Source organism: Falco peregrinus, chromosome 4 (assembly GCF_023634155.1).
Source record: "Falco peregrinus isolate bFalPer1 chromosome 4, bFalPer1.pri, whole genome shotgun sequence".
In the NCBI taxonomy this organism is placed as follows: Eukaryota; Metazoa; Chordata; class Aves; order Falconiformes; family Falconidae; genus Falco; species Falco peregrinus.
This window is the reverse complement of record NC_073724.1, coordinates 66,486,753-66,502,425: the sequence shown is the minus strand read 5'-3', so window position 1 is coordinate 66,502,425 and position 15,673 is coordinate 66,486,753. Positions and strand designations below refer to the sequence as shown.

The window sequence follows — 15,673 nt, the reverse complement described above, 5'->3', positions numbered from 1 at the left end:
CGGGCACCTCCCTGGGGAGGGGGCCAGGCTGAGGCCAGGCTCAGGCACTGGCCCACGGGTGGGGGTCTGGGCCAGGATCAGCAGGGCTCACGGCCAGGCACAGGCTGGGCTGCACCACAGAGGGGTCCATGGCTCTGCTAAGGATCTAGCACTGAAGTCTCAGCTTCAGAGCAGCTCCTAAGGGACAGAGTGGACCCTGGCCGTGGATGCCTCCTCAGCAGGGGTGTCCTCACACCTCACACAGCCCTGGCACCAAAGATGTTGGGCATGAGGCTCCTTGGCCATGGGGTGTGGTGCTGGGTGATGTTTGATGGGTCCCAGGCCAGGTCGCGAGTCTCCATGGAGCTATTTCCAGGGTCCATACAGCTCCCTAGCTTGGGGTGGGTTGCATGGTAGATCCAGCACTGGGTGGGCCTGGGCTGATTTTGCTGGGAGTCATTCCAGAGTCTAGGGCAGGCAGGAGGGACAAGGGAGTCAGGCCATCCCTGAAGAGCTCTACGGGTATGCGGAGAGTTGGGGTTGCCCCTGAGGGGCTTCAGGGCTGGGCAGAGTGGTTCAGGTGCCACTGGGAACCTGAAGGAGTTCTGAGGAGGCTGGGAGTCAGGGGCAATCCAGGGGTCCCAGAGGGCTCGGGGCAGTGTTGAGTGGGTGCTGTGGAGAGCCTCAGAGCAGGCCTGCAGCTCTCAGACAGGGAGGATCTCCAGGTTCTGGTCCCCATGGCACTCGGTGCAGAGCTCAGGGTGGCCCAAGCTGGCTATGGGGCAGCGGGGCCTCCCCACAGGGGTGGCAGGGCAGGGCCTCACCAGCCAGGGCTTGTCCCACCACCCCCGCCAGGGAGTGGGGCAGCCCAGGCAGTGGCAGCCCATGGTGGCAGCAACCAAGGTCAGACACAGCCCAGTGATCGCAGGACCCTGGCGATGAGGCAGGCCCAAGGTCAAGCTGGGAAGTCAAATCAGCAGGTCAGGGACAGGGTTCAGCTCCAGATTGGTGGCCCATAGCCCAGTGCAAACTGGGCTGCGAGGCAATGGGCACTGTAGCTCTGGCAAGGGCAAAGCTCTGGAGCCTCAGTTTAAAAGCAGATCCCACAGGGCAGAAAGAGACACCTGCCACGGCTTCCCCACAGCACCGTGCTGGCTAGGAGCCTCTCCCCACATGTCTGGCAGAAAGGGGGCTGCCCCCAGCTGCACTGTTTGTAAGCTGGCCTTGAGCCCCGGGAGCAAAATCTCTGGGAGGGGAGGATGCATTTAGGGCCTTTACATGGGTTTTCTGGAGGTTGAGTTCATTTGGAGGGCAGGCTAATGCTTTTTTTTCAGCTTTGTGATGTTTTTCTTCAGTGTTTATGTTTATCTGTAGGACTTACAATATTTCTGTTATATCCTCTTTCCCTGTTTCTCAGCCTCATTCCTTCTTCATCTGTGTTGCAATCATTTCACTTTGGATCTACTACCTTTCAAAGCACTGAACTCTTCTGTCCGCAGCACTGGTGCTTGTGCATGTCTAATACTACTGTCTAATACTACTACTAATGGCTTCCAGTAATGCCATCAATATACTGTAGCACAGGCTAATCCTAATAGTGGCTGGGTTTGATGAGTTTGCTCTATAAAAAAACATGAGACATCAGTCTTCACTGAGCCCATGATTTCATCAGTGTCTGTTCTGAAGTTCTAAGCAAAGCACAATGACCTTGAATTTCACCCTGGCTTTCAACACTGATCAAACATATGACTTGTCCTACCCTTTCAACTTCACTGCATTTTAGTGGTTTGCATTTTGTAGTTTTACGCAGATGAAGCCATTTTGGCTTTCTGCCACTTACTGCAAGTCTAGGCAGAGCATGCCAACAATAAAGATATGCTTAATGACAGCAAATGTCTTTGATCCAAATATGTTTGCTAGTGTTCAGTGTCAACAGCATAAACTAAGGAGTCTAATGCTAGATCATCCAAAAGTAACATTTTCAAATTAATCTCTTATCCTTAATGTCCAGTTGAAGAACATGATGAAAAATCAAGGTTAATCCTATGTATTTTTATTCTTCCACCAAACACTGATTTGAACCAGTTGTTCAAAATCCCAGTCATTCTTAGGCAAATATTCAAAAAGTGCTCAGGTAAATTATGTACAAGAGTAAGTAGTTTTCCCATTAGACTAACAAAAAATGTTTAAAAATGTTACAAAGCAGACCTTGTATCTATATAGATATTAAATACATACATCTATGAATATACATTTTCATGTATATTTTTAAACACATGTATACCTAGCTTGTATGAGGTTAGTGTAAATCCTGAACTGTTACCTGTTGTATCCATACATTCTCAAAGCAGTTCTCCTAGTGATGAGCATATGATTTTTTTTCTTTCTGTTCCACAGCAATAAAACAACTGTACTATTAATAATAGGATTATACTGTAGTAGGTAACAGTAATACTATAATCATATTATCGTATTGTGACTGCAGTGCCCAGTAAAAGGCAACAAATTTGGAATGAGCATAAGATTCTGAGATTATCTTCTTTAACTGTGTATGCCACTCATCACTTCATGAGTAACAAGGTGAGCAGCAAACATCTGAAATGGCAGCTCTTCATACCACTGTAATCTGGTGTTGTCCTTTTGCTATAGCAAACTGTGAAATTGTCTTTCCCTCAACTTTCCCATTTCCAGTGATTTCATTGTACCTTGAAATTTCTCTCTAGGTGGTTCCCCTTCAGCCTTTGCCAGCTACCCTGTTTACCCAGTTTCTATGGATCTTTCCATGGATCTGGAAGAGATGGCAGGATTTGGCACTCAACTGGAATGCACCCTTCCTATTTTCAACACCATCTCATACTTCACTGCCAGTTCTCAGGATCTCTTTTTGTGTTTGTGTTATTGGCTAACCACGTTGCTATACAGTTTAGCCCTTGCCTGTGTTGAGTAGCAATGTCTCCAGGCTTTTTGATTTCTTCACCACATTACACAATGCTTTTACTTCCTCAACTTCTCCAGAAGTCTTGAGTCACTTATTCAGTCTCAGTAACTTCTAGTTTTATTGCTTGTCCAATTTCTCCTTGGTTGTTTAGGCCTCTTATAACTCCTCCACAGTGCTTAGAATCAAACTGCATTGTCTACCCACTCTGCAGAGGGATATCTCTGGCATTACTAGTTACTTACCTGGCACAGTCTCCACGTTACCTCCTTTGCAGAGCTTTCCTTTTTCTTATCTGGATAACAGCAGGATTGACTTGCACTTAGTTCTTGGTTTTGGCTTTACTATAACTTTCCCCACAAATACCTCAGTTTAGCTAAGTGTGTATGTCTTCATGAGGGAAACATACATTGTCAGCAGTTATGTGTGTATCAGCCAACATACCAGCCTTGGGAACTCCTCCAGCCAGTAGGTTACAACAATTAGCAGAAGCTGAACTAGAAATCGCAAACTGGAGGCTACAGCTTACCTGTATAAATATTCTTGCCGTGCTGCAAAGGTGTCAGCTGTGTTTAAAAACTGGCATTGGACTGGTTTAAAAAGACAATATCAGTAGTAATAGAAAAATTACATGTCACTGACACAGTGTTCAGTTAAGCCGAGCCAGCAATATGTCACATGATCAGCTAGTGTATTTGTGGCATTTTGGGAAAATGGTTCAACAAAGACCTGTAGCAATGTTTTCCCTTTTCCAACTCCATATTTAAACACTCCTTATGCTCCCAGCTGTTTTCCAACTTTTGTCTGTTCAGTAACAGAGAAAAGAAGTTTTGATATAATGGAAAATGCCATTAAGAGGTTAACTTTCAACTTTGCCCTGAACTTCTTAAATGACTGATTAACTTACTTCCTGACAGTTTATAGAAGAAATGAGGGTTGTAAACAGGACTGCTTACTTCTTTCTTATCACTTAAGTATCTGTTTAATTTATTCATCACTCACACACTAACTGCCTAGAAACAATGCCGGGTGAAGTGCTTGTAACCATGAATTCCACAAAGTCATGCACTAGATGAGAATCAAGATAAAGGTCAAGAAACCACTCAGTCCTCCTAAAGCCCTAAAAGTATAGTCAACAGTTCAAGTGATGCCTACAGGCACTTTTCACTAAAGTAAGTGGCTGGCTTCGTCCCACCAGCATGACACCCAGGACTGAACGTGTACTGGATGGGACCTTTGTATTTGATCATATAAGAGTGAGAAGGGAAATGACTTAGTAGTTTGTATTGCAGTTTATCTAGAAACAGAAATGTGAAGCCCCTTCCTAGCATGATACCAATTTAAAAGAATGAGGTCTTACTGAGAAGGCACCACTGCCTTTGGCCCAGGTCAACAAGAAGCAACCAGGCAGCCCTGTCCTGCTGAGCCTGGGTTGCTCCTCAACGGCTATGTTGATAAGGCAAAATAATAGCAAAAGCAGAGCAGGGAGGGCTGGGACAGAGTTTGCATCCCATATGAACAGAGTCTCAGGTTTTTTTCTGGATCAGTGAGGAGAACACTCAGGGAAAGTCCAGGGTAAGGCTTGAGTTTAGCATGAGATCTATACCATGTCTTTGAGCTTCTCCGAGCATGCAGCCAACATCACTGTCACTGGGCTGTTGGTTTTTTTTTAAAAAAAGGTACCTAATGACATCTCTTCTCAGTCTCCTCTGTGAACTAGCACAGCCTTTGACAAACAAACAAACAAAAAAACCAACGAAAAAACAAACCCTAAGCCCCACCATTTTGTATGGCAGGGGTTGAACAAAAAATATTATTAGCTCTCAGGAATCTGCTTCAAAGATGGAACCCATTTCTGTATTCTCCTCTATAGCCTTTCAAATCTAGTGAAAAGATAAATGAAGGATTACATGAAGGTTGACCCTTGGCATAAGAAAAATACATTACTGCATTATTTGACAGCAAGGAAAAATCGCTTCCTGCCTGCGTAATATTGTCTTCATCATTAAAACAACCTCCTTTATTATAGTGTTACTCTGTAGCAAAACCACTTTCCATGTCTCTCAAGATGGCTGTGTTAATAAAAAGCCTTCTATTTGCCCTTGATGTGTGGGATGTGAGCCTACTGATTACTCTGAAAAGAAATTCTTTCTTGTAGTGTCATTCTCTGGTCTGCATTATCATACTTTTGGGTCCTACTTCTTAGTGCTGAGACAAAGGCTGGTTAAAGTAGAGGTATCAGACGATGGTTCAACAGGACAATCTCAGTAAAACTTCTCTTGCTCTTTGACCGGAGTATCAATGATGTTTTAGGAGCCTTGATTATCCCTCCTTGAGCTCTGAAAAGTCTACAGAAAAACTGTGATGCCAAAGTTCAGTCTGGTGTTTATCATAGCTGTAACAGGGAGAAGCAACACCAGAAGCACCCAAAGGGGAAAAAATAGACTACTCTCATTGTCAAAAGTGATGGTGTATGCTCAATAACCAGAGTGATCTCATGTCACCAAATGGCATACAGTTACACCAAAGAGAAGAGGTGCATACTACTCCTTCAGAGAGGAGACCCAAAGGACTGGAGAATGAGGAGAGGAATGAATAAAACTGGAAGTTGGCATCTTAAAAGAGTGAAGGCCACACGTGCCTGCAAAACCGTGTGTAGGTCCCACACCAGTAATGGTGGTATATTCAGGAACGGGTAGTAGAATAGCTGTGTCAGTTTGATGCCGTGAGTGCCTACTACTTTAAAGATGACATTTTACTAAATCAGTGAAATTCTTTGAGGATTTTACACGGCGTGAGGTTGCAGCAGCTCAGTTAGTGGTGGCACAGATATTTCTGCACTATGTTCATTGTCCAGACATACCATAAGAAGCAGTAAATTTTCTACACTGACCAAAGAAGTCTCAATGGGGGCTACACAAGGTTCATTCGGCTGACTACTGCAGTTGCACCACTGCTCAGGGATGACTAGCTGTTTCCATTGTTGCCTCCAAGATGCTACTGTTTTAGAGGTGCTTATATGGTAGCTAGTTATGGCTGAACTAATTTCACAGCCTTTTAAAAATTTATTTTTCAAGTGTTGCATGATCCTGCTAAAATGTTATGGTAATCTGTTAAATAGCGCTGTACAGTTTGGACTCTGAACTTATTTTGCTAGATGCAATGGTTCTAAGTTTCCAATTAACTAAAAATTAAGCATTAACTGGAATACCTTAATTGAAAAAAATATTAAAACATTTTAATTAATTTTAACAATTAGAAATTAGTAAGTAAGTACTAGTAATTGCCTCCCATAAGATCATAACTCGACTTTATTTCTAAACATTTGTAATGCCTAGGGCTTTTCTTAAATCACTCAAGCATGACAGTTTCTTTCAGCCACATTAACTTTCTGTAGCGTTACTAAAGTTGTTCAAGTATAATTTGCTTATGTTATGCCTTTTTGCTTACTCACATGACTAAAGTACTTTTCTCTCCACGCAGTGGCATTACTAAGTCCCTGGGTTACAGAGAAACATGCTAGGAATACAGATTATAGCTTTCATATTTTGTTTCTGTGGGCTAGGAGCTGCTATTGCTGCTACTGCATCAAATGAGTGGAAAGTCACTAGTCGAGCATCATCCGTTATCACTGCAACCTGGGTTTTCCAGGGTCTTTGGATGAACTGTGCTGGCAATGCACTGGGTGCTTTTCACTGCAGACCTCACCTTACCATCTTCAAAGTGGAAGGTAAGTAAGTGTAATTTTACTGGAACATACAGAGAGCTATGTGTATTGCAAGATGTGAGCCTGAGGAGAGAAAGATTATTTTGGCTTGTACAAGAGATTACGATTAAAGCAATGTGATGAATATAAGCAAAGGATATTGTAGGCAGAATATCAGAAACAACTTTGCAGGAAAGGTTTGTATTCCAAAAAAGACAGTAAACTCTACTTGTGGTTGGTAGCACATGATAAGTATACCGGACAAAGTTCCAGTAAATACACTATCAGTAACAAACCACTGCTAGCAAAAAGATGGACTAAACTGTCTTCCAGCTTTATTTTCCATGCAAAAATAAGCATCCTGCTTGCTGGATGAGGAGAAGAGGAAAGATAGCAAGGCCTGTGACACCTACCAGTACTCTTCCTAGTATCTAATGAAATTAGATAGCAAAGAACCACATCCATGAATACTATGCAAATATTCATATGCTGGTAATTAGGTGTGCATGTATGTACTTTCTGTATCACAGGCTAATGTTTTAACATTGAAAATCAAAGGTGTTCTGTTTCAGAATGTCCATTTTAATGGAAAGCATTGGATTCGGAAACTGTCTATCAGAGCGTAAAAACAAGGGGGATCTTCTTGCCTTGTATCAGGAACAGGTTTTCTCAGAGACAGGGACTAACCAAAAATTTGCTACACAGTGTGTTTTCTGTTTTGCTCTGTGTGTAAAGCAGTAAATGAAGAGGTTTGTTTTCCATTTGCTGTTAAGCCTTGAGACAGTAAGCAAGATAGTGTTTTCAGTGAAACAGTATGTAAGCATTCATGAGGGCAAGGGCAGAGGGACTGCTTCTCCTGGATGTGGGCAGCACGCAAGCAAGATGGAGTCAGGCTGGAGTAGGAAAAATGGATTAAGACACTGGAATTTTAGGCAAACAGAGAAGAAATCCAGACTAGACAGAACCACTCTTCCAAAGCTTTTATGAGACCAGAAAGAAGCACAATTCTCAGATATTAACAGGCAGTGGCTGAATGAGATATAAAATGTACTGTTGCACGGTTGTTACCATATTACATAAACAGGGTCATAGACGCACACCACACCTCACACACACACATGGAAACATGGAATCATGGGGACGTTACAGATCCATACCTTTTCTTGCCTTTCACACCCCTGCCACATCAGACTGTGTGCTGAGACATACCCATCAACTCTTGCATGTACAGAGGATTTTGAGATAAAACTCATTATCATTTTTGTACACATTTTATCATGCCCTGCTCCAAACCATCACAAATCTTACATGAGGGATGTGAATGGATAAGAAGAGTTTTACTTCTTTTAAAGAATGCTGTTCATCAAAAATGGCTTAAAAGGCATAGAAATTCACACATATGCTTTAAAAGTGAATATTATGTATCTTTGCAAATAACCATTTATACATTAATTCTGCTGAGATTTAAAGAAAAAAAGCACCAGCTTTTCTGAGGTACACATGATCAAATTTTTTTAAGCAATGTAAAGTACTTCAGTAACTAGAAACTGCCATTATTGCTATTATTAGTAGTACAAAAACTGCTTTCAGAACAATCAGCTGTAATCCATTTGCCACTTTGTGTTGCTACTATTATTTGATCAGTAACAGATTGGAATCTGAATAAACAAAACACACATCACTACATGTGCATTCATTAAATATGTATTTATCTAAGTAAGATTTTGCTTATTTGCTGTTTAGAGTAACATAGACAACAAATTCACAACAAATTAAAGTACTGTACTCTTGTAAAGTAAGAGAGTAGCAAGTTGCTGTAGTGACATTTAGGAAGTCTAATTTTAACCTGCCAGTGCATGCACCAGCAAAGGGTAATGTTACATGTAGCATTAACACTACTCGGAAGGAGTGAGGCATTTTGTCTGGAAAACCTGCTAAACATAAACTCCTGGTAATCCAAGGAAAACAAGAGTTCAACAGGGAAAGAGCTTTGCACTCTCATTCCGTCCTACATTGTAAAACAATAAAATGCTCAGATTAAAGAAGTACATCGTCGTTATTGACAAACTGACGTCAGGGTGGGCTGGCAATATAACTTTTTCTTCTGCATGTTTATGATTTTATGGAATCTATTTGCATTTTATCCTATAGACAAAGATAACTCTGTTACACAAGCTCCTCACTGCATTCCTACCTATCCATCTTCAGGTTATCTCACAGAAATCATTAGTAATAAGTAACATAAGTCATTCTACTCCAAAGCAGATTTATTTGATCGTTAAAGTTTTGATTGTATTTTTGGGATGATTTTACAGGAGAGGCTTCTATGCAAGCTTTATGAAGTTTTAAGATTTTTTTACTATTTTGACAGTAAACAGAACAGACTCCAGAGGTCTTTCTTTGAACAGGATTACCCTGCGGTCATAGGCGGTATGTAGGTATTTGCCCGAACTGACTTTCAGCTACAGGACTAGTTGTGCTGATAGGAGCGTAGCCAAGGCAATAAGAGCTCACCTTCTGCAACCCAGCCCACCTACAGATCTTGAGGGGTTCATGTTTCTGGAAGTCTGGATTAGCACAACCATGCTGCTAACAGTATACAAGCTGGCTGGGCTCTTGTCAAATTGTACATTCACATGTACAGCCACAGTGTACTCCACTGCAGTGACCGAAACATTCAGATGAAAGATCTTGGGAGGAGTACAACTTATTTAATGTAGCACAGATAGTAATACTGTTGTAGCTACAGTCATTTACGGCAATGTTTGTGGGAAGAAGCAGTATCTTTTATTAAATCAGCTGCTTTGGGAGAAGTATGAAACAAAGTCATTCATCAGATCTGACACAAAATACAGCAAGCTAAATGTTATCTGGGAACATTGCCTTTTCAGTTAACTTGGTTATGATTATCAGTGTGCTGGATATACTCACGGAAATTATGGGATCAAAACCAAGGGACCATTACACACAGGCACAAACTCAGTGTCAACAAATGCCAGAAATTAAAACTAGCAGAAAGACAATATTGTTTAACAAAACCACTAACCTGTGATTAACCTCTCAGTCCTTACCAGTAAGAAAGACCCTCAAGACCCTTCAAAGGGTTAGCCTGAGAACTAAAGCTCCTGACTCCACTGGAGTCAAAGCTATCATGGACTCCAGAAAGATACTGTTTATGACAGTGTTTCCACCCACACTGTCTCCTGCTAACTCCTCAGTGCTCTCTCTACAGGCAGTAGTTAACTCTATTCTCATTCTTCTCATGTTTATCATCCTGATTTTTACAATCTCAGAATTATCCACAGTTGACAAAAACTAGCTTTTAGTTGCCTAGCACTGCTTAGACGCTTTATTTAGGTATTTTGCCATTGGTGATGCAACAGAGAGCTGTTTCATTCACATAAGACAGAATTGTAACTAGCAAAATTTATTGTGCCCACATCCCTTTTCTGTGACACTTCCCTCATCTGTCAGGGCAGCTACTAGGCTTCTTCAAACAATTAGTTCAGCATCTGGCAAGCCTTGCCTACAGCGCTGTTTCATGACTCCTTTGCACTCTGATTTTCCATACCATACATTCAGGAAGGTGTAGCAGGAAGTAGAAGAAAAGATTCCTTGAATCCTTGCTTGTTAGAGCCTCTCATCTTCCGCTGGCATCTCTTAGTCTTGCTAGTGCCTGTTTTGATGGAGCCAGGTAGGGCAAGTAGTGCTATCCTGATGGTAGCCAATATGGAAAGTGCAATGCCCATGCATTCTGGGTCACATTGACAGGCAGATTCAGAGCTCCCATTTCACAAAGCTGCCACTGTAGTGCAGCTAAGGAGTGGAAGGAAGCTGAAACAAGGCAACTGCTATTGCAGCACCGGTACCCAGATCAGCCTTGCACAGTCAAACACCAATTGAGTTCATCGGGGTGTGGAGAGCAATTCCAGCCACGCTTTGGGGTGGCACTAGCAACTTTCCCAAAGGGCTCAGCCTAGAGCAGGAAAGGACTGACATGAGAGTTTCCCTCACTAGTCAGAAACTTACTGCCAAGGAAAACACACTAGCCATTTGATTGCTGCCAGCCGACAATGACCTGGCCAGATATTTGCGTGGCAGCCAAGGCCAGGCTTCTCCTGAGCCTATGAGGAGCAAACCTACTGCTAAGTCCCCCAGCAGCCAATGTTGCTGCTCCACACACATCACAAGTGGGGTTACATGGCGGGCAGGCTGAGTGAGGACTGGGGCCAGCGAATGCACTCCTGCTCCTCCCTGCCTACCTGCTGCCTGCTGCCTGCCAGATGCCCATGCCCTGCCCACACCCTGCCCGTTGCCCACTGCTTGCTCTCCCTCTGCGTCTTGCTGCCTGCCGCTGACCACCTGCTGCCTGCTCCCTGCCAGCTGCCTGCCCACTCCTTGCCTGCTCTTTGCCCACTGCCTGCCCTCCCACTGCCCGCTCCCTGCCCGCCTGCTGCCCACTCCCTGCCCACTGCCTGCCCTCTCACTGCCCACTGCCTGCCCACCTGCTGCCCACTCCATGCCTTCTGCCTGCCCACTCTCTGCCTTCCCGCTGCCCATTCCCTGCCCACTGCCCTCCTACTGCCCACTCCCTGCCCTCCCGCTGCCCAGTCCCTGCCCACTCCCTTTCCTCCTGCTGCCTGCTCCCTGCCCACTCTCTGCCTGCTTCCTGCCTCCTGCCCGCTCCCTGGCCGCACCCTGCCCCCTGCCTGCTTCCCGCTCCCTGCCCACTCCCTGCCCCCTGCCCGCTCCCTGCTCCCGCCCGCTGCCCGCTCCCTGCCCGCTCTCTGCCCGCTCCCTGCTCCCGCTCTCTGCCCGCTCCCTGCTCCCGCCCGCTGCCCGCTCCCTGCCCGCCCGCTGCCCGCCCGCTGCCCGCTCCCTGCCCGCTCCCTGCCCGCTCCCTGCTCCCGCCCGCTGCCCGCTCCCTGCCCGCCCGCGGGAGGCGGGCGCGCTCCTCTCTCCATGGTGCTGCAAGGCGGCCCCGGGGACGCGCGGCCGTGCCCGGGGGGTGCCGCGCCGGCCGGCTGGGCCCGGCCGCTCCCTCTGCTCCCCGAACGGCCGCGTGCCTCGGCCCCGGCTTCCCCGGGCCGGCGGCAGGAGAGGAGCGGTGCAACCCAGCCAGAGCCGCGGCGGAGCAGCAGCAGCGGGCACTTCTGGGAGGTCCAAAGGGGAGAGGGCCGGGCAGTCACGCGGGGTGGATGGCTGCAGCCATCAGCAGGGAGAAATCCATCCGGGAGGTTTTCTTCAGACTGATGGCCGGCCAAGGAGAAGTCTGCTGAGGGGTAGTCCGGGTAGTCAAAGGGACCGAGTCACGGGGGTCTGATACTCAGGTTAGAGGATAACTGTGCCTAAGAACTTTCCTGTAGCAAGCAAACCCTTCTAGGAGAAGCGCCAACAGAAGGGAGGTATGGTTGATTTGTGTTCAATAGACTAAGCTACCCCTCCATTAAGTTTTTCTGCCCAATGAGTACAATATCATTTGCTAATTTAGAAAAATAGTCAAAACAGCATTAGCAAAGTTGCATCAATATAAAAAGAAATAGACACTAGGATCAATAGCGCAAATTCGGTGACCGTGAGACATGGCCAGAATTTATCGCAGAGTTTTATGGCTTAATTCCAATGTAATCGCAATTTCTCAGCAGGCAGAAGGGTCACTGGACTGACTGAAATGCTGATTCCAGCACAGGGACTTTTGTGTATGCAGAGAAATGGTGTTAAGCCCTGGTAACAAAACGTTCTCCACTCTCACAGTTTGCTTCTCCATTGTAGCAAAAGCCTCTTTCCAAGCTCATGGCCTCCATTCTAATATTAGATGACTAGGCCTGCTCCCAGTCAAACAGGGTAGCCTGAAATGCATGTTTGGTCTCTAGGGGAAGCTGGTAATGCACTAGAGGTCACGAGACATTGTTACAATATACAGCAATATTTTTTTTTTAATCTGTTGTATTGTATATTGTTGCCCACCCTCTCCCCTCTCCCCACCCCCAACAGTGAAAGAAGAACATCAATTGAAAAGTTCAGCCTGGGTAGGAGTTATTCTGTTTCAAGTAAGGGAAGGAATTGATTCGTATGCAGTAGAGCCATTCATGAAGCAGAGAGCCATGTTTGACCTAGAAGTCCCTGTTAGAACAGATGTGAACTGAAGGAGGGGGCTAATTCCCAAGTATCTAAGAGATTTCCCCCTAGTGAGCTCCACCAACAGCTTTGCAGTAGCTCCAGAGCAAAACCCAGGGCTTCTGTGGAGATGGAAGGATGCTTCCTAGAGGAAGCGTTCAGAGCCCAGGAATCCCCCAAGAGGCAGGACAACTCTGGGAAACACACATTTATGGATCTCAGAGCTGGAACACAGGTTAGAGATTTTGAAGTGGTTCACAAGGAATCCTGATGCCAAATTTTGTTTTCTCTTTGAGCTCTCTGTTTCCAAGATTTTAATCTAGAAGCTCTGGAAATTCATGAATCTAAACCACAATGAATCACTGTTTACTGCTATTTACTGTGAAGACTGTCTGGCTCTGACCAACTACTTGCGCCAGAACAGACCAGAGCTATGGGGCAGACTGGAAAGAGGTGTGCCTACTGCAGCCAGAAAGATACACAAAGTAAGTCCAAGAACTGCAGGACCAGACTGCATGGGCCAGCTGGAAAACACTGACCGTGGAGGTTTTCACAGACAGCTGCCATTTTGGAGGAGAAGCTGGTGGCAGGTTACAAAGGATAGGCTCTGACACTGCTTTAAAATCTGCAGGATTTCAGGAAAACATAAGGCATTGCAGACCAGCTGTCCTTTTTAGCTCTTGTTTAGATCTGGCGATTTGACAGCATCTCTTCAATCCTCTTTTTGTGCTATAAGCCTTCTGTCTTCCCACCTCTGTACAAGAGCAGAGGTTATGGTGCTGAGATCTTTTTCACTTTTCTCAAAACCTGGAGAAGAGCTTGTGCCAGGTGGACAGTCCCCCACAGGTGGTCTTCATTTGCAGAAAATCAGTGAGGCAATCTGGAAGGTGTAAAGTGCTGCTATTTGCTCGCATGGTTTCCACAAAGCTGGTGCAAGGATGGGAATGCAAAGCTTGTTATTGGGGCATTAATAACAAAGCCCTTTCATCTTCTAATACTCATGCCAGGATAGATTGTTATCTTTATTTTGCTTTTAGCTGTCTTTGATTACTCCTACATAGCAGCAGAGAGTGTACTGCAAAATGAATAGGACTCAGCAGTAATTGGTATGCAGCCAATGTCTTAAAATACCTTTGTTCAAACAGGTTTTTTACCCTGGTCTGCCTTGTGAACACCAAGGTGGGTGGGGAGCTTCCCTCTAGTGTGCACTGAGGAGCCTAAGGCTAGTGTACCTTTTCTAATCTTTCTAAGCAGTTGTGCTACAACCAGCACTTCATTCAAAGTTACAGAGATACAATCCATTTCATTTTCACAAATCCCTGCAGCAGGAGGGGAGAGGAGACCTGGCAAAAACAGCCATGGTAGGTGGATGGGTGAGAGAAGGAGAGAGAAATACAAATCATTAAAACTGATTTATCAGTTTTGGAATTCATACTGCTGAGATTCAAGATTTTAAATCTTTAGCCTTCTAGCACATACGACATTTTCCGGGAGCGGTACAAGGGGGAGGAGAGAGGCTGAGCAGCAAAGAGCTGGGGAATGGGTATGGGAAAATCAGTGTAGCCAATGGTCATGAGATGAGAAACTGGGGGGGGGGGGGGGAGTGTGTGTGTGTGGTGTGTGTGAAGTACTTAAAAATCATCTCTGCTGTGGATACCATATGGAGTTGGCTGGGCAAGTGTGAGTTAAGTGGCAATTTGGTAGCAAAAATAAATTGCTACACAGACAATAGGGGTATTAAATCCCTCAATGCAGGTGTTATTCTGTCTTACAGTACTTACACATAGTTTTGCAATGTCAAGCAAGATGCTAGATGAGTGCAGCCATTTTGATAGAGCTGTACACATGGGATTCCTCTCCATATTCCACATGCACCTAGCCCTACAGTGTCTGGTTATCCTTATAAGCCTTCTCTGGAGTGGGTGCCATGGGACTCTGGTGGTTTAGAGGCTGATTGATGTATCTTCTTGGGTGTTTCACTGATTCAAATTAAATCAAATACTTGGAGCAGAGGTGTTACCAGGGGTGTTACTGAGGGCTTCAGATTCCCGTTTTTTCAGAGCACTTGTTCCTTGACTCAGTCCTAGCGCCAGTGCTGTGAGGGACTTCTGGCTGTGCCCAACAGATGCCAGCAATCCACTCGGTCTTCTCTCTACAGAGTAGACATTGAAGTCCAAGGCTCCTGCATGGCTTTTCTCTCCAGGGATACATTTCCTAACAGAGGAGAGAGGACATCAACTCGGGTGGCTGTGCCTTAAAACAGGGCTTTGTTATTTTCTAGGGCACTTCTTTTTCGTGCTCACAGTCCATGGCCTCATTTGCCCAGCACAACCAGGCAGCAGCCCATGGACCTGATGACCAAACAATCAGCACAGGGGCAAGCAGCCAGGGGTGCAGGAGGTGAGGCAGAGGTCTGGAAGCTGGGCAGCTGAGAAGGGTCCCAAGCTGAACGTACAAGATAAACAGGCCTGGCAGCAGGGTACCTGGCAAGGAAAGGAGCACTTCCGATGACATTTCACTATTGAGGTGAAGAAGCAGCACCTCCCTTTTGATGGTATTCAGGATTTAATAATGGGTTTGTGTCATTAAAATCTTCCTGGATTTTATTACTTTTCTTTTTTTTTAAGACACATATATTCGAAACAAAATTCAGGTCACAAAGCCAAGCATTCAAACCTTCATTCATTTCACTATTAATAATAAGCTAGCAAAGTCTTCCTGTTCCAAGGGATTCTTTCTGTTGGACAGAAATGAGCAGAAAGGCATGAAACCAGGATCAAAGGAAACAGAACAAGAGACGTTAGAAGGAGTAATTTGATGAGGTGGCACAGATAACCAACAACCCTGCCAGAATCTGTTAGTGCTGACCCTATGAACTCACATTTAACTAGCTGAGGTCACTCAAGAACAAAGATGGTGGCTAAATAGGATTGACC

The 15,673-nt window shown here is 45.0% G+C and overlaps 1 protein-coding gene across 1 annotated transcript in view; it reads left to right on the top strand.

Moving 5' to 3' along the window:
• Nucleotides 1-6,430: 6,430 nt before the first annotated feature.
• Nucleotides 6,431-15,673, top strand: part of CLDN10 (claudin 10) — a 65,269-nt gene continuing 56,026 nt past the window's right edge. Inside the window, exon 1 of the mRNA XM_005235620.4 lies at nucleotides 6,431-6,644. Within this exon, the coding sequence (XP_005235677.2) occupies nucleotides 6,431-6,644 (214 nt within the window). The remainder of the gene's footprint in view (nucleotides 6,645-15,673) is intronic.